The 25,680-nt window shown below is 40.4% G+C and overlaps 1 protein-coding gene and 1 long non-coding RNA gene across 6 annotated transcripts in view; one reads left to right on the forward strand and one right to left on the reverse strand.

Moving 5' to 3' along the window:
* On the forward strand, positions 1–23,245 carry lamp2 (lysosomal-associated membrane protein 2). 5 transcript variants are annotated; one of them, XM_048544556.2, is made up of 9 exons: positions 1–195; positions 5,313–5,428; positions 7,032–7,254; positions 9,232–9,393; positions 10,017–10,213; positions 10,290–10,403; positions 11,054–11,117; positions 13,603–13,773; positions 20,783–23,245. In XM_048544556.2, the coding sequence occupies exons 1-9, from the start codon at positions 150–152 to the stop codon at positions 20,923–20,925; spliced, it is 1,236 nt and encodes a 411-aa protein (XP_048400513.1). In that variant the 5' UTR covers positions 1–149; the 3' UTR covers positions 20,926–23,245. The 5 variants fall into 5 exon arrangements, with proteins under 5 accessions (XP_048400513.1, XP_048400515.1, XP_048400514.1 ...); XM_048544558.2 differs by having other exon boundaries at positions 19,169–20,878; XM_048544557.2 differs by lacking the exon at positions 20,783–23,245 and adding an exon at positions 14,520–15,306 and having other exon boundaries at positions 3–195.
* Positions 7,430–25,680, reverse strand: part of LOC125458834 (uncharacterized) — a 20,845-nt gene continuing 2,594 nt past the window's right edge. Inside the window, exons 2-3 of the long non-coding RNA XR_007248911.2 lie at positions 25,315–25,448; positions 7,430–7,746 (exon numbers count right to left, since the gene is read on the reverse strand). This is a non-coding gene — a long non-coding RNA (uncharacterized LOC125458834). The remainder of the gene's footprint in view (positions 7,747–25,314; positions 25,449–25,680) is intronic.

Genomic DNA, 25,680 nt, shown 5'->3' on the forward strand with positions numbered 1-25,680 from the left:
CGGTCCGCTGGCGGGGAGAGTCACGTGCAACACGGAGTTGCGGGTAGGCGGTGGGAGCTCTTTAGTGGAATCGAGGAGCTGCCTGCTTTGTAGTTGGTTCAAGGTTCGTGGGTTGCAGCTTCCAGGCTGTCTGCTTGTAGTTAGTCACTATGTCGCGTTATGTAGTTCTTCACTCTGCTGCACTGCTCGTTGCAGGTAAGTGTGTCCGCTTGTTGATGCGAGCGCCTGCTTGGCCTAGTGAAGAGGGATAAAGCCTGCTGGAGGGTGCTGAGGTGTCTGTTTCTATTTCTGACTGAGCCGGGTAGGGGTAGATCGGGACGGAACGGAACGGTCACCCTGTGTAGCCTTTATGCCCCTATTCCGCGAGCCGGCGCCCTTCTTACCTCTCTCCACCCCTCCTCCTGTCCGTGAGTTGCTGTGTAGGTGCAAGACGTGATCGCGCGCTCACCTCTTATGAAGCGTTTTCCACGGTTAAAGGGCCGGAATGCTGTCGGTGTAAGCAAGTTGGCTGAACACGAGTTGGCCGTGTTCCACCGTATTGACCGTGTCGTTTGTGTATTTACAGTATTTGTGATCGTCGTGTGCAGCCTCGAGTGTGTCATCACTCGAGCTCCTGCCTTATTCTCCCTCGCCCATCAGCTTTCGTGTTATAAACACGATGGTACTGAAAGGTGCAAGAAATTCTCTTTCCTCTGAGGAAAGAGCTTGGATTACTCCTGAGTTGTCCTTTGGAGTTGTTTCCCCTTGCAACGTTTTAATTTATTGTCCTACTGAGTTTTTTTGCTTTGAATTTTCTCTGGAAAGGACAAGAGTTTGAGCTGTGGGAGAAGCTGAATAGTCTGGGGCTTTTTCCTCTTGGAGGATTGGGGGCGGGGTGGTGGGGCGACCTTTGAGTTTTTAAAATCATGAGGGACATAAGGTTAATAGTAAAAACTTTACCCCAGTGCAGGGGAGCCTAAAACTAAAGGGTACTGTACAAGTTTCATGTAGGTGGGGGAGAGATGTAACTTAGAAGGGACTTGAGGGACTGTTTGTGCATAGGATGGCTGCGGTATGGAATGAACTGCCAGAGGAAGTGGTAGAGACTACTGTAGTTATAGCACATAAGACAGCACTTAAAGCATCTGGATGGGTATATGAATAAGGTTTTTGAGGGACATGGGGGGGGGGGCCATGCTGTAAAATAGAATTAGGTCAGATTGGGATGTTTGGTTGGCATTGATGAATTGGACTGAAGAATCTGTTTGTGCTAGGAGTCTCTGACCATAAGCCCAGAAATGGGCCACTCCGCTCTGCTGGGTTTCTCAATCTAGTTCTCATGTTCTGCCTGTAATCATCACCCATTATTAATCAAGTTGCCTCTCATTCAAAGGCACAATGATTGGCCTCTGCAGCTGTATGTGGCATCGAGTTAAGATTCACTAACATTTGGCTGAAAAAATTCCTTGTCTAAGTTCTAAAGAGGCCTCCATTCATGGAGGTTGTCCTAGTCTTGTCTGGTCACTTTAACAAGGACCCTCTGTATTTTGTGCATTTCAATGAAATCCCCTTGTCTTTTTAATCTGAGCACACAGACGCAGATCTCCACTGCGCTTTGTGAGACAAGCCCTTCATCCCTGGGAACTCCTCCCAATGTCAGTGCATCCTCCCATTGTCATGAGACCCAAAACTGTTCAATGTTCCAATGCAGTCTGACCAGTGCATGCTTACTCTGGTATTCAAGCTGTCATGAAATGAATGCTAACATAACATTTGCCTTCCTAACTGCCAACTGAACCTGTTAACCTTGAAACCTGACTTAAGACACCCAAGTCCCTTTTGTGCTTCAGATTTCCAAAGCCTTTCCCTGTTTATAAAACAGACTACACTGCTTCTGAACAAAGTTCTCTTGCCCACGCTGTATTCAATCCCCCAGTTCTTTGCCCATTCTTCTACTGTCTAAAGTCTTCAAGAGTTTCCCTGTGTCCTGAATTCTACTTTTTCTCAACCTCTTGCTGTTGCCCTGCTAGGTTCTCCTTCCAATCAAGTGGCCAGCTCCTCCCTTGTATCTGTCGTTACCTTTACTCAATTATAATACTGTTGTATCTGATTCCAGCTTCTCTTCCTCAAACTGCAGGGTGAATTCAACCATCTTATGTTCAATGCCTGATAAGAGTTTGTTCAACTTAAGCTCCCTCATCATGTCTGCCTCATCGCACAACTAAATCCAGAGTTGCCTGTTCCCTAGTGGGCTCCCAAAAATACATTTTTCAGACACAGAATTCCTTTTCTCACTCTACTGCCAACCTGTTTTATATCAGTCCACCTGCATATGAAGTACCCTATGATGGTTGTTTTACACTCTCTTAATTTTAAAAAGAAATTGAAGCAATGCTTAAATTTTTAAAGCACAGAAGTGAGTTGACTTTTCTCAAATCTTTTTTAAATAGTTAAGCCTTATAGCTTTTGACTTACTCCCTGCAAAATATAACTGTTTTAAGAGTTGTCACACTATCTGCTGCAGAATGCTTTGGGTTGTTTTTGTACCTTAGCCATTAGTAATGGCTTTTTGTGATAGTGGTTTAGCACAGGATGTTTGACTAGTCTCCTTTTGTGACTGAATCTAGCCTGTTGGTGTTATTTTTTGCATTTATATTTGTATAGGGTGCAACACTTAATGGTTTTGTTTCCATACCTAGCACAAATCATAATGGTCTGTTTCCACTAATGGAATTTAGCTCACTTTGCTCACTTTTGGTCTTTAACTATCTTGCTTTACAAAATCACGTGGCTAACTGTGTATTCCCATTGATCCAAATTCAACTAATCCAGACAGTTTCCTTGGTGAAGTACCTTGATCCAAATAGAATTGCTTCCTTTGTTCCTTTCCTTCCTGCCCATATCCATTAGTTAGTTGCTGCAAGTTTAATGTATTCATCAATAAGTTTACTTCATATGTGGGCACAAATATTAAAATAACCCATGTAGGCTGTATTGCTTGTTACACTATTTCTGTTTTCTGTAAGTGACAATGTGGTGGCCAATGCCTTGCTGTAGTATTTTGCTGTTCAGTATCACAGCCATGGCTTCATCTCTTTTTTTTTGAGGGGAGGAACTGTGCTTGGCTTAAGTGTAAATTGAACATGCTGAAAGTAACAAAGATTAAACAGCCACTTCAGTTAAGATGTGGTTTTATCACTTGCAACTGATGAAATAGCAGTTTCAAAGTTGCAGTAAACAGTTTAAAAATCCCAGCTTTGATCTGATTATGCATAGACCAGTCAAGCTTGGGCAGTTAGTTTTGGTTATAAATCAGTTTTTATTTTCTAATGTGGTTGGAGCCTTTCTTCCTCTAGTTCAGAAATGGGATGTTTGTGCAGTGTTCAGTACCAATGACTTAGACACTGCATTTTGTCTATGGCCAGTAATACAAATGATATCCCAAGCTAAGGCTGAGTAGCAAAAAACCATTGCAAGTGTCATCACCATCCACAGAATCTAACCACTTGCCCTTGACAATCTACAAGATGCTTTGCAATATTTCAGCATCTTATGAATCCCTCTAGGAGGGAGACATCAGACTTGCAGGGACACCAAATCAGTCAATTTACTTTGTCTTTCATTTGTTGACATTTGACCCAAATCCTGAACACACTTTCTATCAGCATGGGAGAAGCAGGTGTTCTAACAATCAGTAGTGAATATGATCTGATGCTCACTGTGCCTTGAGTGAAGAGGTTGAAAATGTGGAGATACCTTGATTACCTCCATTGTAATGGAAATGAACCTGTGCTGTTTGCAGCACTATTGCAAACAAGCTGTGGAGCTGGATGAACACAGCAGGCCAAGCAGCATCTCAGGAGCTCAAAAGCTGATGTTTTGGGCCTAGACCCTTCATCAGAAGCTGTTAAGCTGGCTTTGCTAACTATCCCATCTTTAACTTGCCATCTTAACTGTTAGATGTAATGTGGGTATTTTAACTCTAGAATCATTGCAAGCTGATCTCCCACCAAAGGGGCAATGAATAGGATAACTAGGTCAGTTGTTGCAGCTAACAGTGTGGAACTGGATGAATACAGCAGGCCAAGCAGCATTCAGAAGAGCACAGCTAAGATGCTGCTTGGCTTGCTGTGTTCATCCAGCTCCACGCTTTGATTCTCCATCTGCAGTTCCCATTATCTCTGATCACAATTGTTGCAGCTTCTTACCTGTAAATCATGACGAATAGTCTTGCATTGAAGTTGCATGAATTGGGCATGAAATGCTAAGAGTCTTCCACGGTTGTGGAGTTGATGTGACTGACTTCAATTGCACCTATCTTTGTTCTAAAAACAGTTTGCTGGAAACTGTCCACTGGTCTGACAGCATCTGTGGAGAATTTTTCTTGTTTCCCAACTAGTGAAGAGGTTCCCTGATTCCTGTTGACTCCAGTTTTGTTAATGCCTTGTGGTGCCATGCTTGGCTAAATGCTGCCTTGATACCAGCATCAGTCTCACCTTGACTGCTTCTGGAGTTCAAGCTTCCAGCTGTAAAGTGGAAAATATTTCCCTATTTTGCAATGGGGAAAAACTCCCTTCTTCCAGCCTCTTAGCAAAACTGTAATCTCTCCTTTTGATGTTGGGACAGAAGTCCTTTGGTCCATCAATTCTGCTCTGTAAATTCAAATAAATCATGTATGGCACAAAGTGCATGGCATTTGCAGCTCCACCAAATGATCTTTCTTTTGTGCTGTTATCCCATGTCATACTCTACCATTGACTACAGATTAAATGCTACATGTACCAGTATAACACTGTGCAAAACTGAAATGTGTAGTATTTTCATAGAATAAAAACCAATTACTGTGGCTGCTAGAAAGACTTTGCACAGATGTTAATGCACCTGATCAGTCAGTTGATTTGTTGTGAAATGACGAACGTATTCCACATTATGCAACATTTCAAGTTTGGTACCAAAAAAGATGAGTTGAACCTCCTAAACACTTTGGGCCTTTCTGCCCTTAGCCCTGTGCATTCTGTGAATTGAGATGACACTCATCCTGTGGGTCTAGTGTAACCATTGGGCTATGTTTTAGGATGTCTATCCACTTGAAGTAACACTTCCAGTCATAAATTGAGCAGAATTGATGGAATTTCATCTAATTCCACCTGTCGCTGTGACCAATTTTATGGTATTATCAAATTGGTTCAGACCTGACTGTCATGAGTGGCCCAATTGTAGATAGTGAAATAGATTCTACAGAGAAAAAACAAATTGGTTATGAAACCATTATGTACAATCTGAACCTTTACAGATTGGCTGAAGTGTAATTTGACCACCTTTTCTCCCCCCAGCATTGTCACTTATTCAAGCAGTCAAGATTGAAGTCCATGGCAAAGATAACAAAACCTGTATATATGCTGTACTGTCTGTTAACTTCACTGTCCTTTATGAAGGAAATGGGACAATGGTAAGTAATACAACTTGCAGTACAAAATTTAAAGCAGTAAGTAGCTTGCAGACAGGAAGATAATGGGTTGAAACTTGACTCTTGGACAATCAGTTGGTGTTCAGCTGCTGCAGTTTAGGGCTCTACCATTGCTTGCAGGAAGTCAGTTAGGTTTTGGGGTCCAGATTGCTCTTTGCATATCCATGGTGTCATTTTTGGCTAAAATGATCTACTTACCTGTTTGAGAGCTGGTCAAAATGTTGTGTCCTTCGTACATTTTTTTTTGTGGGGGGAGGGGCTGTAAAGAAACATCCACCAACTGGAATCCAGTATAAAATTTGACCACTTGAAAAGCAATTACATGTTCTTATGTGGAGAGAATGAATGACCTGCTCATTTTGAAAAAGCAAGTTGTGGTGACCAAGTGTGCAGGATTCAGTTATCTGCAAGGTGAGATCAAGTTGAATTCCTATCAGCTGTCTAGACTGTTTGGTTGTCCTGAACTAGCTTACAGTTGAATGTTTGACTATTAATCTGAACAATGCAAATCTCACTCCCCTCAGTAAGTGTAGCTGTGATTATGTAAAAATACAGTAAATACAAGTAAACTGGGATTACACAATATAAAAACATTTTGATTGTGCACTTAATAGCAGAATCTTCTGTTAGGGGCCTCAGCATGGTTTTCTTAACATCAGTTGAAGAAACTTTTTGTATTTTAACTTCATGGAATACTGTAGTTTATGGAATCCAGCCAATTTTGGTTCACTTGGTCAGTGCTACTACTAGTAGCACTTTGAAGTTTTGGTAACTGTCCCAAAGTACAAGAGATTTAGTAAATGTCCACAAATGCTTTGAGATATCTTCCAATCTTTTTGCTCACATCTGCCTTCAATATAGGGCAGAATATCACTTATAAACAGATCCCAATTGTTCATGTGTCACAAGTATTCTTAAAGACTTTCTGAAGTGCCCATGCAGCAGGAAAGATTTGGCTGAAGGGCTGATTTAACTTTTTGAATTGCTAGAGGGGTCTAAATGTTGATTAACTTGAATATCTCAAATTTTTGAATAATTAAATACTACTTCTAATCTACACTTTCGTGGTGATTTGCTTTCCTCACTTTGGGTCTATTCCACAAAGTGTTAATCATACTTCTATGAAAGGCACTTTATTTAATGATGCATGTTTTCCTCAATTAATCCTCCAATTGACTCAACTTGTAATGCCACTACGTCTGAGGGGAGGTGATAACTCTGGGGACACCAGCAAGATCCTGTTGGACTCTTGAATTCTGGGTTGTGTATATTTTCACAACTGATCTATTGTGGTTGGTTTTTGCCTAAAATGGCAATTTTAATAGAATGAGTGGTAGCTCCAGTCTTGGCTGGCTGTTACTTCAGTTAGGATTTTCTTCTGCTTTGTAAGGTAGTTATTCAACCATTTATTAATTGTTTTTTGAAAGCATAGTTTTCTTAACTTCCCAAACCATGGTGTTCCATGATTGTGTTTGGCTGTTATCTTTTATCCCACAAGATGATGTAAAATACTTAGTGATTCTAGCACTTGTGTGTATAATATGCCAAGTTAGCCTAAATTAACCAATTTGATTTTCTTTTTCAGGAAAATGCAACTTTCCAGTTGCCAGATTCACTATCCACTAATGGAAGCACATGTGGTGGCAACAGTTCAGCTCCCTTGTTGAACATGGGCTTTGGTACTGGTCATTCCTTGAGCTTAAACTTCTCTCGTACTGATGGCAAATTTAGTGGCGATGTATTGACTTTCACTTACAACACCAGTGATGCAAAACTCTTTCCTGGAGCAATAAACCAAAGTATGACTTGTATGTACTATCCTACTTGTGTGGATTAAATGTTGATCAGGCAGTATTGCTTGGTTCTTTTAACTTGACCCATGAGTCTAGTTCAGTCACGTTGCTAAATATCCAATCCAGAACAGTTCAGTTTTCACTAATGGTTTTAATTAAGCTGATGGGCAGCAGCAAATGAAACGTCTGGTTTTAATGGACAACCCATTGGGGCTCTTGTTTCTATACACTTGCTTCCTTCCTCAGGAGCAGATTTGAGACAATGGAGTGTTAATGAACCTGCATTGTACAACATAATACGAAGTCATTGGTAGATTGTATGAAGCTTTAAGTTTCATGAGCAGTCGGATAGTTCCCAGAATGGATCTTGAACATCTTCTAGGCTGATAGTTGAATGCAGAATCTGGAAGGGTTACAGATGATAAAAGGTCATGTGCTCTGTTACTCCAGTAAGCTCATTATGGGAAGAACAGTTCTTTGGTCATTCAGTGGCATCCAGTGATTCTTCTGTGGAACATTGTTTATTAAACTTAAAAGCAGGTTACTTCATAATTATTAAACAAATATTAAATTATGTAAAACAGACATGGTTCTTGGTTTGAGCAGTATTCTATTTAGTCAACACAATATAACTACATACAGTTGAGCTTTTTTATTTATGGTCACTTATTTCCTTAATGCTAAATGTTTTTAATTGCCCAAGTCAAGAATATATCATTTTATACTTGACACTATGCTTCATGTTATGAACCTTGTCAGTGCATTCCCTTCAGTTGTCAGGACTATGAATTCTTATGACTATAGGCTATAAGCAGATATGTCAATGTAGTGCTTTTGCCTTGAGTTGACCATTTAGTAACATTTTGTTCCTGGGTTTGTTCTTTGGCTTCTTGGCATGTCTCCCTAGAAATCTTGTAGCCCTAAGAACAGCTGTTTAATGATAAAGGATGCACCCAGGTTTGTCATGGTGGTTCAAAATAGTACAACAAACTTAACCCCATCTATGGGACCAGAAGTGTGCTGGTTGAACAAGTCTGCCTAATCAAAATTGTCACCTTGCTTTGGAAGAATCTTTTTTAAACTTAAAAATGCAAAAACAACAAATTTAAAAGGCTTGAGATATAACAAAAGTTTGTTAGCCTGTAGTGTAAGAGTGAGGGTTGACCTTTAAACTCATGAAAATCATGAGGGGCATGGATAAGGGAATAGACTAAGTCTTCCACCCAGGATGGAGTCCAAAACTAAGAAGGCATAGGTTTAAGGTGAAGTGGATGATTTGAAAGGGACTCGAGGGGCAACTTGTTAACACTGGATGGTGTTCCTGCAACAAGCTAGCAGAGGAAGTGGGTGCAGGTACTGTTAGTGTTTAAAATGACACTTGGACAAGTACGTGAATAGGAAAATATTTAAGAGGGATGTGGACCAAATGCAGGCAGGTGAGACTCTTCTGGTTTAAAAAAAACTCATCAGCATGGATGTTGGATGAAGAGCTAGTCCCCACGCTGTATGACTCTAATATAGTGTGCAGTATACCCCATTATACTTTACAGCATAAATCACTTGATTAAAAAGTTGGCAATATTATTCTTAACTGACAGCTTTTTCACACTCACTGTCAACTGACAGTTCAAATGTGGAGATCATAGAACATAGAACATTACAGTGCAGTACAGGCCCTTTGGCCCTCTGTTGTGCAGACCTGAGAAACAAATCTAAAGCCCATCTAACCTACACTATTCCATTATCATCCATGTGTTTATCCAGTGACCACTTAAATGCCCTTAAAGTTGGTGAGTCTCCTCCTGTCACAGCCAACTATTTGCTCCTTCTCATGGTTAGTGATAATAAATTTCAGGTGCATAATTTTGGCCAGTTTAGTGTCAGTTAAAACAAAGCTTGCTATAAAATAGTACTTCTTCCCTCTAAAATAAGAATTCTGACACTTAATTGTTCTTTGTTATTGATTTTGATTTAGTTTGTTCTTTTCTACAGGTGTAAAACTTGTGGTTGTGAATTCCTTGATGGAATCTGTACCCCTGAACACAATCTACACATGCAGAAGTGTTAAAGCTATTGCAAGTGAAGCAGTTGTCATGATTTTCTGGCATGTTGGTATTCAAGCCTTTGTGGTGAATGGAACAATCAGCAAAAATGGTAAGCAAATAATCCATGATCAGCCATTTTAAAAATCATCAGTAGGTTACCTAAATCTCTAGAATATCAGTGATCTAGTTTGGATCACAAATGTTTGTTGCCTTGACTTCAGCTAGTGCTTACAAATAAACCTGGTTTTGGTTGAATGGAGTGTTGTGAAATTTGGTCATGTGCACAAATTGAGCTCAGTTGACCTGTCAACTTGTTTTCACATCCTCTGGCTGAGGACAGACTACATCCAGCCACAATTCCATTGGGGAAAAACTGTCCAACTTGTTCTCCTCCATGTTCCTAGTTCTGAATCCACTAATTTGTCTGAAATATGGCTACTCTGGCCAATAGTTGCATGACTTTGTAAGGTACTTCCCTATTGCTTGTAGCTCCATTTGAAACAATGGCATACTTTGAAAGTGTTTAATCTCTAAACCTTGTTGAATGTAATTTAGACTATTAAACATCTTTTGAAGTTGCTTCTGTTCAAGCACAAGGATGAAGGTTGCCCTTTTGTGGAATGAACTTGTGTAACTGGATGTTGGAAGTGGTTTTGTGGCCTGATTAGCCAAACTGGGAGGTTGAATTTCAGACTGAGTGAACTGACCTAGTAACCACTTTCCCTTTTCAAGAATCCTTCTGTAAAGCGGATGTGTCAACCACTGTTACACCTATTACAACACAGGCAAGTTCCACTGTGGCCCCAATCCCAACTGAGCCATCTCCAGACCTGCCAGCAGTGGGCAATTATACCATTAAGAATGGAAGCGATCCTTGTCTCCTTGCTAATATGGGACTACAGCTAAACATTACCAACAAAGATAACCAGGTATTCATTTTCTGTACTTTCAGTTTCAATTTCCCATTTGCAATGCAAATAAAACTAACAACTTTTTCTCCCTCAGACACATGTAATTAATATAAATTCCAGTTCTACTGCCAGTGGCCGCTGTGGGGATAAACATTCAGTCCTCGTCCTAGAAGATACAGATGCAACCATTTGGTTTCATTTCTTTGTGGTAAGTATTTATTTTCTATTGTAGATCCACTTGCTTTTCTACCAAGCAACATGTTGAATTTCTAACTTAAAGCAATGGAATCACCTTTTTTAAGCATCATTAGAATTCCTACATGTGGAAACTGACTATCCTTCCCAAGGAGTCCATACCAACCCTCTGAAGAGCATCCCACCCTGCCCTTTCCCCCCCACAGCTAATCTACCTAGCCTGCTCATGCCTAGACACAGGGCAATTCAGCATGGTCAATCCACCTGACCTTTAGTCACAGTACAGACAAACTTGAAAATCTTGATGGGCTGGATTTATGATAAAGATTTTTTATTTAGCAACAAGTGTTTTGGATCTTGATTTTCAATTGTTCACTTGCATGGGTATTAGTGAGCTATTTTTAACTTGGCCCTGCCTTTGTGTTACTATTCAAATGTGTGCATAAACTTGTTTTGCATAGGCATGTCAGCAACAGGCAGCTTGAGCAACTAACTTGCACCCCAGGGCAATGAGATATTTGTGCTAGCAACTGTTAATTGCATTGGGAACATTCCAGACTGAACATTTTAATTTGTGTCTCCTGTGACTAGAACTTCCCACAGAATGTCACAATCTTTTGTTAAATCTTTATTGACCTGTGTTTCCTTTTTTCTTTAATCCAGGAGCAAGCAAAATTCTTCTTGAAGGAGGTGAAAGTTAACGTAACATTGCTTTTAAATGGTTCCAGTAAGTATTGGCCACGAGCCCAAATAAGAGTTCTTTTACCATTAAAACTGTTTTTTCCCTCTGGTTTTGATTGGACCTACATGTATTGAAAACATAAAGCAATATGTGCCATTGTTTATAGTCACACAGAAACTGTCCATGCTGACCAAACTTCCAAAACTAAAATGTCACACATTCCTCAACTTTCCTATTCATGATCTATCCAAACGTCTTAAACACTACCTACTGGCAGTTCATTCTTCTATACTGTAGTGTTCTATGTTCAATACAAACCACCCCCAGGGAAACATATTTGCCCCTTAAATCTTTCTCCTTGCCTTAAAAATATACTCTCCTCCCCACGTGCATGTGCACGTGCACACTTTGTTTTTGCTATTTACCTTCTCCACACCCCTCTACACTTCATGGAACAGAACTGCAGTGCTTTCAATTCTTCCTCCTCCTCCCTCTCTTCTTTTCTCTTCTCTTCCCCCCCCCCCCCCCTCCCCCACAAGTTAGCACTTTATCCCAGTGTAACTTATAACTTGGAAAAAAGACTACTGTTCTAGCTGACTAGTTTTCTTAATCCTCTTTGGTTTAAGTTTGTCACCTGTGTTGAGCTCGTATTTTTGCTTTTGGAGCTGAAGTGTTCTACAACTACCAATTGTGCAACTCAAGTGGCAGCTTGTCTTCCCACGTGTTCTCAAATTCTAGTCCTGTTTTAGTTTTTGAGAAGACTTGTAGCTCTGGTTGCGGATGAGGTTGCAGACTTGCTTGTCAATCTGGTGTTTGATAATGTTTTGTCACCCTGCTAGGTAACATCAGTGTGCCTCCTGTGAAGTGTTGGTGTTCTATCCTGCTTGTTATTTGCTGGAGTGGTTGGTGTTCTGGTTTTCAGTGGTTTGTATCAGCCTAGTTTGGTGTTTGTAGGTTTGGTAGAATGCCAGGCTTTCAGGAATTCCCTAGTATGTCTCGGTTTTGGTTTGTGCTATTAGGGATGTGTTGTCCCAGTCAGATTTGTCCTCTCAGTGTATATTGAGACCAAAGTGTAGAGCTGGATGAACACAGCAGGCCAAGCAGCATCTCAGGAGCACAAAAGCTGACTCTTCAGGCCTACACCCTTCATCAGAAAAGGGGTTGCCTTTTGGCTTGTTGGTGTCCTTTTTATTGCCAGTTTGCTTTGTGTAGTGTTTGTCAGCTTGCATGTAGTTTATATTATATTAGCTTTACAGATTGTGGGTATGGGGGGCCCTTTATGCTTGTCAGTAGCTGTTGCAGGGTGGTCTCTTGGCTATCCTGATGCGTAGGGGTCTGAATAGTCTTGTGGTCATCTCTCTGTACAGTAGGGTGACTAGTGTCTGGTTGTGTTCTCATCTTGTGGTGATCTGTCATGGAGGTAACAGTGAATGTGTGCTGTTTGGATATCATTCCTTTTTAAAAACTAAGTGCTCCTGTTCTGATTTTGTGTAATTCCAGTTTGCTGTAGTGTGCAGGACAGTAGCACTTCTCCATTCCTTTTTAAAAACTCCATGACCATCTAAAAAGCACAAGTCTCCATTACCTCAATGACCACCACCAGATGACACGACACAGCCAGACTCTAGTCACCCCACTGTAGATCAGACATATGATCACAAGACGACTCCTACCCCTAGGCATCAAGGTAGCTGACAAACCACCCTGCAACAGCGGATGAGCATAAAGGACCCCAAACCCACAATCAATAAAACTAACAATTATATACAAAATACTATGCAATGACCTGGAAACATAGACCAAAATGGAAGAAAACTGAAAATAAGGATGCATAAGCACCAACTAGCCACTGAGACATGACCAATTCTCACTGGTGTCAATACATGTTGTTCAGAGGAGCACACTAATTTGCCTGGGGCAACACACCAACAATAGCATGAGCCGAACAGACATGCCAGGGAATTCCTTGAAGCCTGGCATTCTAACTAGAACACTGAAGAAACCCATTTGAACTGGACCTGATATACAACCTACTAAAACAGAACCAGAAGTAATCCCAACCACCCCAGCAAACATGTCTATAAATAACAGTAGGACAGAACACCAATGCTTCACCAGAGGTGCACTTATGTTAGCTAGCAGGGTGACTAAATGTCTGCAATCAGACAGACCAGCTTGGTGAGCAAGTTTGCAGCCTTAATTCTATTCTTGACCAACTCTTACTGACATGCCTGTCCAAATTGAAACATTTGGTTCAATAGTGTTGCTGGTTGTGTTCCTTGAAACATGTATTTTTTCATAGTTAGCCATTTAGATTCTAGCTGCTATGAATAGTTACTGTTACGTTGTCTCTTTCACTGAGTAGAACAGTAATCAGAAACCAAGCAGCTTGGCATATTGACACTTGAGTGCCCTAGTCCTATCTATCAATGAGTGAAATTTCAAATTGACTGAATTTTCAGTCTTTATGTAGCATGTTTCTCTGAACTGGCTAACAAATGTCTGGTTTTTATTTTTCTTTCCTCCTCAGCAACTACATTTAACTGCAGCAATGGTAGTCTTAAGCATTGGCAGGCATTTGTTGGAAGTTCATACATGTGTCGCAATGAACAGCAGCTAGTTGTGACTGACCAATTGGCTATTAATACATTTAATGTATGGGTCCAACCATTTGACGTCAAGAATGGAACCTTTTCCAGAGGTAGGATTTTGAAATGCTATCTAGATGTCACTTAAAACTAATCTACACCTATAGGTTATTACTTTGTTCCTATCCTAAAATATGGTCACCAATCTCAAATGTTTACCTGATCTAGCTAGAATTGGTGCTATATTTTATGACCCAGAAAATGTTTTGCTCACTTGCTTCTATAACTGCTCCCCACCCCACTTTAGTTTGCATGTTTGTGTAGTTGTCATGTGTGATATGACAACCCAAATCACATTCATCCCTTGGGATCCATTGAAAGTAAGATGATGGGTCATGAAATTTTCAAAATTTGGAACCCTGAACAATGTCAACTCCAGCAGAATCAGAGCACAGTTGAAATTAGTGCGTTTTTTGAGCAGAAAGTTCTGCTATACCACTTGCCAGTGCTGAAAATGTAAACTGATTGTGGACAATAAGCTGTCATATCCTATTGATAAGGATTACACTTAAGGGTACACTCGGTGACATCTGAGCAACTTTGATTTGATGACCATAGGAATGACTAAGTGCTTTAGAAGTTTGGGTCTTCCAACATCTGTGGAGGGAAACCAAGTTCTCAAATTGAGATCATAATCGGACAGTAACTTTCCCAGCAGATGCTGCTGCCAGACCTAAATTTCTCTGGTTTTAGGTCTCCAGCATCTAATAGCCACCTTTTGCTTTATACAAATTACTTATGGCTAATACATTTTTGAGCAGAACCTGGCAATTCATCTGATTTATTCTTTTGTCCACAGCTGAAGAGTGTTCTCTGGATGATGACAGCATCCTTATCCCTATTATAGTTGGTGCTGCTCTGGCTGGCTTAATTGTGATTGTTGTGATTTCTTATGTGATCGGTAGAAGAAGAAGCTATGCTGGATACCAAACACTCTAATGATTTTATTCTCTATGTACTTAAGCCATGATTTTTAATTGTTCACTGCAGTAGGTGCAAGTCCCTGCCTGAACTCCTTCAATTGCACTAGGTTTTTGTTCAATCTTGGGGCTTTTGAACTTGTATCTACACTTCACTTGGATGAAATGTTTTAATGCTGGCAGGCAACGTTGTGGCATTGTTGCTAGGCAGTTAGTGTTCTGCAGAAGGTGACTTTTAAAATTGTAAGCCTGCCTGTGACTGTTAGTCTAAAGTAATTTGTCAGCACTACTAGCATTTTCAAAAGAACTTGCTGAATTTCAAATCGGAAACTGAACATGTATTTACCAAGACCACCTTAGCTTGTTTGGATGTACTGTGGAAACAACTGTATAAATGTGAATAGTTATGTATATAAGTTTTTGGCCTGCCTCATAGGGAAAATAGGTACCTTGGATTATGGAAGGAATTTTCTCCAACCTGTGTAATGTAAATTCTAATTGGCACATGCAAATGCTATCTGATGTTGACCACTGACTTTTCTAACTTGGTCCTTTGCTCTAGACACTGGAAATTTTGAATGTTAACTTGGAAATTCATAAAAATTTATAACTTTGACAAGTTTCTTTATTCCATGCCTCATTTGTAAAGTTTAACTCTGCTTTATAATAAAAAAAATTTTCATGTAAGCTGATGTAGCATTTATTTGAGGCTGAGGAATGCAAAAGCTTTGCATATCTTACACTCTAAGACACTGCAGTAGTTACCCAATGAATAGTAGTTTCACCATTCTTTTTTTTCTTCCTATTCACCTAGTTGAATATTATTCTTGCAAGTATGGGTAATATTCTTTGCTCGTTCCTAGAACAGTGACATGTTTTTGCAGTACTGCTTCTAACTCTAGCATTTTTTGGCTAAAATTGCTTTCAAACTGGCTTCAAGATTACTAGCTCTAGTAATGAAGTTGTGACATCTTAATTCCACACCTACTGCAGAACTCTGACTTTACAATTTTTTTGTTTCTTCTGTAAATTGAACTCCTCCAATTGACTCCAACTTCTCTCTGGCTTTGCATTTGCAGTGCTTGTCATGAAAGCTGTAAACACTAACCAATTCCACAATTTAATTTGGATCTACCCTCTGAATTCATTGTTAAATGCATGATTTAAATCTGTAGCAAGACTTTAATAAAACTACATGTTTATGAAGCTTATTCAACTTTAAGACTGCTAAAACCAACATGTCATTCAAATAATTTTTTTCCCTGAAGGGTCTAGGCCTGAAATGTCAGCGTCCCTATTCCTCTGCTGCTTGGCCTGCTGTGTTCATCCAGCTCCACACCCTGTTATCGCAGATTTTTTAATACTCAGATTTTATTAGGGTGTTTGAGCTTCTGAGTCTCAAACTGCATTCTAGAAATGTAAGCAGTAGAAATTTGTATATCTGTCTCATCAAACTAAACAATTGTTTGGTTTGAGGGATTAAACTTTTGGTTCTAGGTTGCACAGGTGTTTTAGTAAGTCTTAGTGACCTAAAATACTAGTTTGTTTTGTTCTTACTAAGGAATTGAGCATAGTTGGTTGTCAGTCTAAGATTCAAATAGCATGTAGTTATAGTCTTAGCTGCGTCCAAGTTGTGTAGCTCCTTCCTGAATATCAGTGTGCACCTAAAAATTCAACTTGAAACTTGAGTCTAATTTCTTTTGATCCAAACTACATTACTGCAATATCAGGCTTCTGTTTATCAAATGAATTATGATCAACTGAATTCAAATCTCTTAATTTTGCATTCTGGCTTGAGGTTTTAAGTCTTGATGGATTGGTACCAATACAACTGACTTAGACAATTAGTCAAACTACTGTATATTTAGGCTTAAATGCAGTCAGATTTACTGATGGGTTGGCATTCTTGTACTTTTTTTAAAAAAAAACTTGGCTGGATGACTGGCAATGCAGTAGTGCCAAGTGTGGATTCAATTCCCATTACCAACTGAAGTCAGTGTGAAGGGCTTGCTGCCTTCTACCTCTTTTGGGTGATGGGGGGAAGAGCGAGCAGCAATCATGAGGTGTGGTGATCCTCTGATTTGCACTCAATTATCTCTAATGCAAGTAGCCCATAGTTCTCTAAAGCTGCACGAACACAGCAGGCCAAGCAGCAGCTTTAGAAGCAGGAAAGCAGATGTTTTGGGCCTAGATCCTCCATCAGTGGGAGGGAAGGAGGTTCTGAAATACTGGGTGAGCACAGGAGGCAGATGGATAGAGGAAAGGAGACATAGGTCAAGAGGTGGGGATGGAACCAGTAAAGGTGGGTGTGGGTGGGGAGGATGGACAGGTCAAGGGGGTGGGATGATGTTAGGTAGGAAATGGGTGTGCAGCTTAAGGTGGGAGGAGGGATAGGTGAGAAGGACAAGTTAGGGAGGCAGGGATGAGCTGGGCTGGTTTTGGGATGCGGTTAGGGGGAGGAGAAATTTTGAAGCTTGTGAAATCTACATTGATACCATTGGGCCACAGGGTTCCCAAGCAGAATGAGTTGCTGTTCCTGCAACCTTTTGGGTGGCATTAGTGGCACTGCAGGAGGCCCAGGATGGACATGTCGTCTGCAGAATGGGAGGGGAGGGAGCTGAAATGGTTTGTGACAGGGAGGTGCAGTTGTTTATTGGGAACCAAGTGTAGGGGTTCTGCAAAGCGGTCCCTAAGCCTCTGCTTCTCTCCTCCAATGTAGAGGAGGCCACAGTGGATGCAGTACATCACAGGCAGGTGTGCAGGTGAATATCTGCTTGATGTGGAAAGTTGTCTTGGGGCCTGAGATGGTGAGGGAGATGGTGTCAGGGCAGGTGTAGCACTTCCTGCAGTTGCAGGGAAAAGTGCTGGGTGTGGTGGGGCTGGAGGGGAGTGTGGAGTGGACTAGGGAGTCAGTGGTCCCTCCAGAAAGCAGACAAGGGTGGGGAGGGGAAAAATGTTTTTGGGGTCAGATTGTAGATGGCATAAGTGTTTAAGAGGATGATGCATTGGATCCAGAGGTTGGTAGGGTGGTACATGAGGGCAAGGAGCATTGTTTCGGTTGTGGGGACAGGGTGTGAGGGATGAATTGTGGGAGACGTGATTGTTCTCGATCACTGCAGGGGGGCATGGAAGTTTCAGTCCTTGAAGAATGAGGACATCAGATGTATGGGGTTGGAATGGCTCATCTTGGGAGCAGATGCAGTGGAGGCAAAGGGAATAGGGGATGGAATTTTTTTCAGGAATGTGGGAGGGAGGCAGTGTATTCTAGGTAGCTGTGGGAGTCTGGCTTGAAATGGATATTGGTTTCTAGGTGGCTGCCTGAGATGGAGACAGAGATCCAGGAAGCTGAGGTGTTAAATGGTCCAGGTGAACTTAAGGTTGGGGTGGAAGGTGTTGAAGTGGATGAACTGTTTGTGCTCCTTTTTGGGAGCACGAGGTAGTGCCAATAGTCATTGATGTAACACAGATGGGGTTTAGGGCTAGTGTAGGTAGAGAAAACTACATAATCTACAAAGGCAGGCATAGCTTGGGCCCATTGTGGGTACCCATGGCCACCCCTTTGTCTGTAGGAAGTGGCAGAAATCTAGGTTGAAGGTGAGGACAAGTTCGGCTAGGCAGATGAGGGTGTCGGTGGAGGTGAATGGTCAGGCCTAGCAACTTGCTATGCTTGGGAACCCTGCAGCCCAATGGTTTCATGTGGACTTCACCAAGCCTCAGTTCCACCAGCGTGCCCCCCAACCGAACCAACAGCATCCCAAAACCAGCCCAGCTTATCCCTGCCTCACTGACCTGTTCTTTTCGCCTCTCTCTCTCCTCCCTCCCTGCCCTGCCCCACCCCCCAACCCAAGCTGCACCCCCACTTCCTACCTACTAACCTCACCCTGCCCCCTTGTCCTGCCTGCCTTGGACTGACCTATCTCCCCACCCACACTCTCCTTTACTGGCTCCATCCCCACCCCTTTAACTTGTCTGTCTTCTGTCCATCTTCTACCCACCCCCCCCCCCCCCCCACACTTCTGATGAAGGGTCTCGGCCCAAAACGTCAGCTTTCCTGCTCCTCTGCTGCTTTGACCTGCTGTGTTCATCCAGCTGTACACCTTTTTAACTTAAATTCTCCAGCATCTGCAGTTCCTACTATCTCTATAGTTCTCTGGGCAATGTGTCTTTATACTGGGCACTTGGGAAAGTTAAACCAAAATCCAAGTTTAATTTTGGTATCCTTTACTACAACCCTTCCACAGAACTAGATAAAATTCTGGGTATTAAACATGTATTGGTACCAGGTGTTGCATTTCTATAGTTGCTGCACTAAATACACAACTTAACCTTGATCAGTTGCCTTTATTTGAAAATGGGGAAAATCTTTAACTAGAATCTTAGGTTTAATTCAAATTTGTTTTTACTTTGTTAATGAACATATTCAAATGGGTGATTTATTGTGCCTCTGTAATCAGGTCTTTGGGATTTTACCTCCACTGTTTTTAGGTTATTGACATCACCAACCTTTATCTAATTTCTTTAAATCCAGCTGAAGACTGCAAAGCAAATGACCACTACATCGTGCCTATTGCAGTTGGAGCAGCGTTGGGAGCACTAATTTTGATTGTGCTGGTCATCTACATCATTGGTCGTAGGCAGAATCGCAGTCATGGATATGAGCACTTCTAAGTTTCAGCTCTGGGATTGTTCAGTCAATTGATTTTACTTACAAGCATTGGTATAAATTGTAAACAATGAAGGTGAATTAGATATTGAAGGATAAACCAAAAGGAATGCATTTCTACATTTTAAGTTGAAATTTAACATCTAGTTTAGATTGCAATGCTCAATTGTATAAATCTGGGGCCGCCTTAAGATTGTACATAGTCCTCTAATCTTTTATTGTTACTCTTAGTATCATTAACTGCAGCCGATTTCATGTCCTTTTTTATTGTTCCACTGTCCGTGTTTTGTAGTGGTTTTTAAAAGTTGAGAAACCTACAATTTTAGAATATTTGCTCCGAATCCACAATCTAAAATTCACAGTTCCTGATTTGAATGTGTGCTATAGAAAATACCATCTTGATTACCGACTTCTACAAATTACTACTTGAACTGATAAGTACACCACTAGTAGCATTTCAAGCTCATCTGCACCAGTCTTCACTTTCTCTTGTATTTTGACTAAGTTTTCTTTTCCTGTCAAAAGATTTTGAACTCTGCAAGCTAATGATTAACAAATTTGGTTAAGTTGATTTGTCTATTTATGATTTGAGAAAATACCAAAGACTCTTGCTTGCTTTCATCTAGTGAAATGCTTTAAATTTCTGCAGTCTTATTAGTTTGGTCTTGGCTGTCAATCCAACCAGCATCCATTTTATTTTTATTCAGTGTCTGATTTGAATGTTTGACTATCCTAAACGGACATGGTTTGGTATTCAATTTAATTTCCCATTATTGATCCTTGACTGCAGTTGTGCAAAGCTTGTAACTAGTGTTCTGTACTAGGCTAACCAATGGGAAGCTGAAGCTTCAGTAGTGTTCACTTGTCGTTCAGTGATTCAAAACATGCAGTATTGCAGTGCCCTCATTGAGGTTTATGCCACAGTGCCTTCATTTGTGCAGAAGTGGGGTGTGACCATCCAAAACTGGTTACTTTTCTCCCCTTTGAACAATAGGAATGCTTTAATGTACTTGAACTGGCACCCTACTGAAGTACACTAGTTTTCTAAGCCTTGAACTCGGTTGATTATCCTATAATTTTATGCAACACATCAGTTTTGGGCATTGCAAATAAGAAATTTCAGCTGATCTTCCATGGGATAGTGTTGCAACAACGGGACACTTGTGTTTCAGGTAAATGCGACAACTCAATTACATGCAGACTTCATTGTATGATTGTAATTTGAGGGGGTGGCATTACATCCTCCTTTCAATCAGCTAATTGCACACGTGTTTTATCAAGTTCTTTTTCTACAGCCTTGGCTGAATTCACCTCATGCATCAAAAAATGACTGGGGTAGTAAGCATTTCAGAAATCATACAGTGAACGTACTTTTCCTAAGTTATTACTAATGTCTTGCATTGAAATTGGGCTTCTATGGCCTTTGCATGTTTGCCTCACCTGTCCTCTAACTAACCATCTCTAACTTCTCTGCCGCAGCTGAAGAATGTCTTGCTGATTCTGACCTGGGTTTTCTGGTACCAATCGCTGTTGGAGCTGCACTGGGCCTATTAATAATTCTTGTCATCATATCTTATGTAATTGGACGAAGGAGGAGCCAGACTGGCTACCAATCTGTATAATCAATTATATTAAGAAGGAACTCTCATTTGCTGTCTGCAAGCTGTCCTGCTTTTTTTGGGATTGGCTGAAATCCTGACTAATAGGCTTTTTGTCTTGCTTCCTTAACTTAATGCTTAAGCCATTTAATGTGGGGGAATTGATTTTTCAATTTGTTTTTACAGGTAATATTGAATTTCTCCTTTTCGCATACAGGTTCAGGAATGGGCTGAATATATCTGCTAAATCAGTAGTACACTCACTTGTAAATCTTCTTTTGGTTAACATCTGGGATGTAACTATTTGGCTTTACTTGATCTAAAAGTTTAGAAGCCAAAATTATGTCACCTCCACCGAATTGATAAGAGCAATAAACAAATGGGCTTGTGACAATGAACTGTTTAACTTTTTTATTAGAACACTCTTATCCAAATTAAGGTAACAGTTCAATTTACAGATAAAATGCTACTTGCATCTTTCAACCTTCACCTTACCAGAAGCTTGTAATGACACAGCAGTAGCTACGTTTAACAAACAACAATGCAAAATACTTTGCAGATAATAGTAATCAATCACTCACTTTACCTACTTCATAATTCTTCAATAGGATCTTTACCTCTCATTGACTATGCCACCACTGGGGGAGAATTCTAATTGGACAAACCTAGAACATTTATTATTCAAAACTAAGCTATTAGCCTTTGATACTAATGACTGGTGTAACTAAATCTCTTGTAAAGGAGGAAGTATAATAGGATAAAAATATATTTTAGCATCTCTTTAAGCTTTCAAAATTCTTTTCAAGAACAGACTGGTGCTTGTCTGTGGATTTTTTTTCAAAAATACTTTGGTATCAGGCCACTAGTATTTATTGATGGGTCATTGTGGGAAAGCAGTGAGACTCGAATTTTAAGGGAATCTGGAAAATTTGCCTTTTATTTTAAGGCTTGAGCAAAGCCAGGAGGGATAACAACGTACAAGAACCTGTATCCCTCCCAAAAAGATGGCACAATGATCTAGCACTGCTGCCAAGCAGTGCCAGGGATCTGGGTTCGATTCCAGCCTCTGGCAACTGTCTGTGTGGAGTTTGCACGTTCTCCCACTGTCTGTGTGGGTTTCAACTGGCTGCTCCGGCTTCCTCCCACAGTCCAGAGATGTGCAGGTTAGGTGGATTGGCCATGTAAAATTGCCTGTAGTGTTCAGGGGGTTATGGACTAGGACGGTTACAGGGGAGATGAGTCTGGGTGGGATGCTGAGGTTCAGTGTGGACTTGTGGGAACAGGCCCTTCGGCCCAACGTTGTAGGGATTCTATGAGAAGGGTAGATTTTGGTTTAAATAATACTTTGTATAATTTGTTAAATTGTACATTAGTTCCCAAAGTCAATGAACTTTTATTTAATGCTGAATTTACAAGTTTTTGGTCTATGCTGTCTGAGTTCAAGTTTTTTTTTGTTCATCTAGATGTAGAGAAGTAAGTCTATTTCATCTCCATCCAAGTTTTTTTTCCCCCCCTAAGTATTTAATGGTTTCACACTCTCCTTGCTCACCCTGAACTTCAGAACTGAGCAATAGCTCATCTTGCCTCTATCATCAAGACTACTTTCAGTTTCCAAGCTTTTACCTGCCATACTGCTGTATTGTAACACTTGCGTATATATGTGCTTTAGCCTTTTGTTCACACCTCAGTTTTTTGAACTCTACCCTCTTCATCCAATTAATAATTGACAAACAGTTTTAAAATCCTTACTTTTCTTCAAGCTCCTCTTTTTTTCCTCCCCTATTGTAGCCTAGCCATCTATTTTTTTGATTAAAAGAACAGTCCTACTGTTAAATATCCTAAGTGCTTCATTGTAACATCAAACAAAATCTGATACCAAGTCATGGGTAGAGTAGTAGGTGAAGGACTCTGGTCTGAAGTCTTTCTTTATTTTAGAGGTATTGGTGCAGCTGCTGATGAAGGATGCTTCTTGGTGGATGTTGGCTGAGAACAAAGTTTGCAGTGAAATTCCCAATGTAACTTAATCTATTTTCTTTTTTTACTAGCTGTCTAAACTAAGCAAAGGTTTAGAATTTCCTTGTTTGTTGTGTTTCACCTCTGTATTCACGGATATCCATGTTTTTGTTACCTAATTGCTTCCAAAGTACCAAGGTTGTCGTCATTGTCACTTTCCAGATCATATGTGTATAATCTATCCTTTGACTTGAATTACTATGACAAAACTTCAATCTATTTTCAGGTGTGGGAAGAGATTGAATAGAAATTTTAAAATGTGATTTTAAATCTTAGATTACCCACACAGCCATGCAAGGGTAACAATAAAGATGAACCAGTGTTCTGTCAAGTTTCTAAGCCTTGCTGAATAATCTGTTCTACATAAGCTAACTCAACTTGTGTTTCTTAAAACTTAATGCTACAATGGGGGGAAAAATGGCTGTAAGTGGACATTGTACTCAGTACTATCCCCTTTAGCTCCTAGCTGTCCACATTGGATAAAAATTTAGTATTAATTTGAGTACCTTGATTGAACCTGCCTCCCCTATGTCTTAGGCAGTGCATGAGACCGTGCTCTCTCTATGGAAGTTGGGAGACTTTTCAATTTTTTTTGGTTTTGAATACCTCTGCCAGTTTTGCTGTCAGCCTTTAAGAAAACCAATCCTAATTCAATTTGAAATTTTTCTTAAGGAGCTAGGTCTGGAAATATATTTTCTGATTTTTAAATTTGTTTTGTCTCCACCATTCCTACTGTCCCCCATAACCATTTAGCAATAGGGGATAGCTGAACTTCTGATCTTTAGAACCGTCTGTGGCAAAGGCTGACAATCCAGTTTCTGTTAGCCACCCAGCTTCCTCTCCTCTTTCTTACTCTTTTCCTCAAAATTATTTCTTGTCGATGCCCTTGCCATTACAATTGCAAAGAGCAAAAAACATGTTCAGCCACAGAGTAAGAATCACAAGTTTGATTTTTGTTTTGGACGTTACAAGCTTCATACCACATGCTTCTGCACTATTTACTAGGATTAGATAGACCTGCTTTCACAAACTGGGTCACAACCACTTTCAAAGCTATGCTGTCTTTAACCTGGGAGGACAAGAATGTATTTGCACGTGAGAACTTTTAACATTTGAATCCAAAGTAAGAGGAGGTCACTTGGGTCTGCTGTGCCATTTGATAAAATGATGGCAGATCTGATTACCCCATATCTGACCCGACTCTGATAATGTGACTCGTGCTTAGCGAGAATTTATCCACCTTTCCCTTCAAAATATTCAAAAACAGCGCTTTCACTGTCATTCAATAAGTAGAATTCCAAAGACTCTCAACCCTCTATCAGAAAACTTATTTTTAAGTCCTAAACCTGGATTCTTCCACAGGTTTTTTTGGGAAAAAAAAAATCTTCCACACATCAAGACCCTTCAAGGTTTCAATCAAATTGCCTCTTATTCCTATATATTTCAGTAGACATTCCAAACTTAGTCTGTCCAACTGTTCCTCATAAATATAAGCTACTTCTGCATTGATTCCTACACCCTTACATCCATCCTTAGATAAAGAAGCCAATATTCTTATACATTACTCCACATCTGGCCTCACCATAAACAAAGCATTACCTCCATATTTTGTTTTCAATTCTTCTTTCAGATTATAACTTTCCCAATTTTTGTACTAGGTCAACCAGATCCCTCTGCATCAAAGAACATGGTTATAGTCTAGAGTGTCATTTGCTGAGGGGTGACATTTTTAGTAGTTTATAAAATCGAGAGACATAAGTATCATGAAATAGCTAGGGGGGCTTTCCCCAGGGTGCCAGAGCCCAATAGTAGAGGGCATAAGTTTAAGGTGAGGTGGGGGGTGGAAAAGGGACCTAAGGGGCAACTTTTTTGCACAGATGGTGGTGTGCATAGAATGTGCTGCCAGAGGCTGGCACAATTACAATTAAAAAGCAGCTGGATGGGTACATGAATAAGAGGGGTTCAAAGGGACATGTGGCAAATGGGATTAGATTAATTTAGGCTATTCAGTCAGCATAGATGAGTTGGACTGCTCTATGATTCTAAGGCTACAACACATCTCTACAGGAGTGCTTTAGAGTAGTATACTTGTTTACCTGACCATCTTCAGCTGATTCATCTATGATCTCTTCACCATAAGGTCAGAAGTGGGGTTGTTCCCCAATGACTGCAAAATTCAGCATTATTTGTATCTCCTCAAGCTGAAGCAGTACGTTTTTAAAGCAGCAAAATCTGGACAATGTCCTCCAAGTTATTAATATATATTATACACAATAGTGGTCCCAGCACTGATGCCTGTGGAACCTCAATGGTCACAGGTCGCCAACCTGAGACAGAGCCCCTTACCCACAAATTGTTTCTTGCAAATTAGCCAATTCTCTATCCATGGCAATCTCTTACCTCCAATACCGTGGGCGCTTATCTCATACTTAACCTTTTATGAGGTTCCTTGTCAAATGCGTTCTGGAAATCCAAATACAAGACATCTACTGGTGTACATATCCATTCTAGTCGAGACTTTGTATGTGAATGAGCTGCCAGAGGAAGTGGTAGATGCAACTTACAACATTTGAGAGAGATTTGGACAGGTACATGAATAGGAAAGGTTGAAATGGATATGGGCCAAATGCAGGCAAATCAGACTAGTTTATTTTTGAAAACTTGGTTGGCAAAGTTAAATTGTTCTGAAGGGTTGCTTTCCGTGGTGTACAACTCTACAACTCTAATCTCTAAGTTTGGGCTGACCAGTGGCATGTAACATTTGTA

The sequence above is a fragment of the Stegostoma tigrinum genome, chromosome 15 (genome assembly GCF_030684315.1).
Source record: "Stegostoma tigrinum isolate sSteTig4 chromosome 15, sSteTig4.hap1, whole genome shotgun sequence".
Lineage (NCBI taxonomy): Eukaryota > Metazoa > Chordata > Chondrichthyes > Orectolobiformes > Stegostomatidae > Stegostoma > Stegostoma tigrinum.

What these genes read in the sequence shown, in the direction of transcription:
- lamp2 (XM_048544556.2), top strand. Translation starts at nt 150, where the DNA reads ATGTCGCGTTATGTAGTTCTTCACTCTGCTGCACTGCTCGTTGCAG. An exon ending in AATAAACCAAAGTATGACTT is followed by an intron (nt 7,255 to 9,231) that starts GTATGTACTATC and finishes TCTTTTCTACAG; the next exon opens with GTGTAAAACTTGTGGTTGTG. An exon ending in ATTGCTTTTAAATGGTTCCA is followed by an intron (nt 11,118 to 13,602) that starts GTAAGTATTGGC and finishes TTTCCTCCTCAG; the next exon opens with CAACTACATTTAACTGCAGC.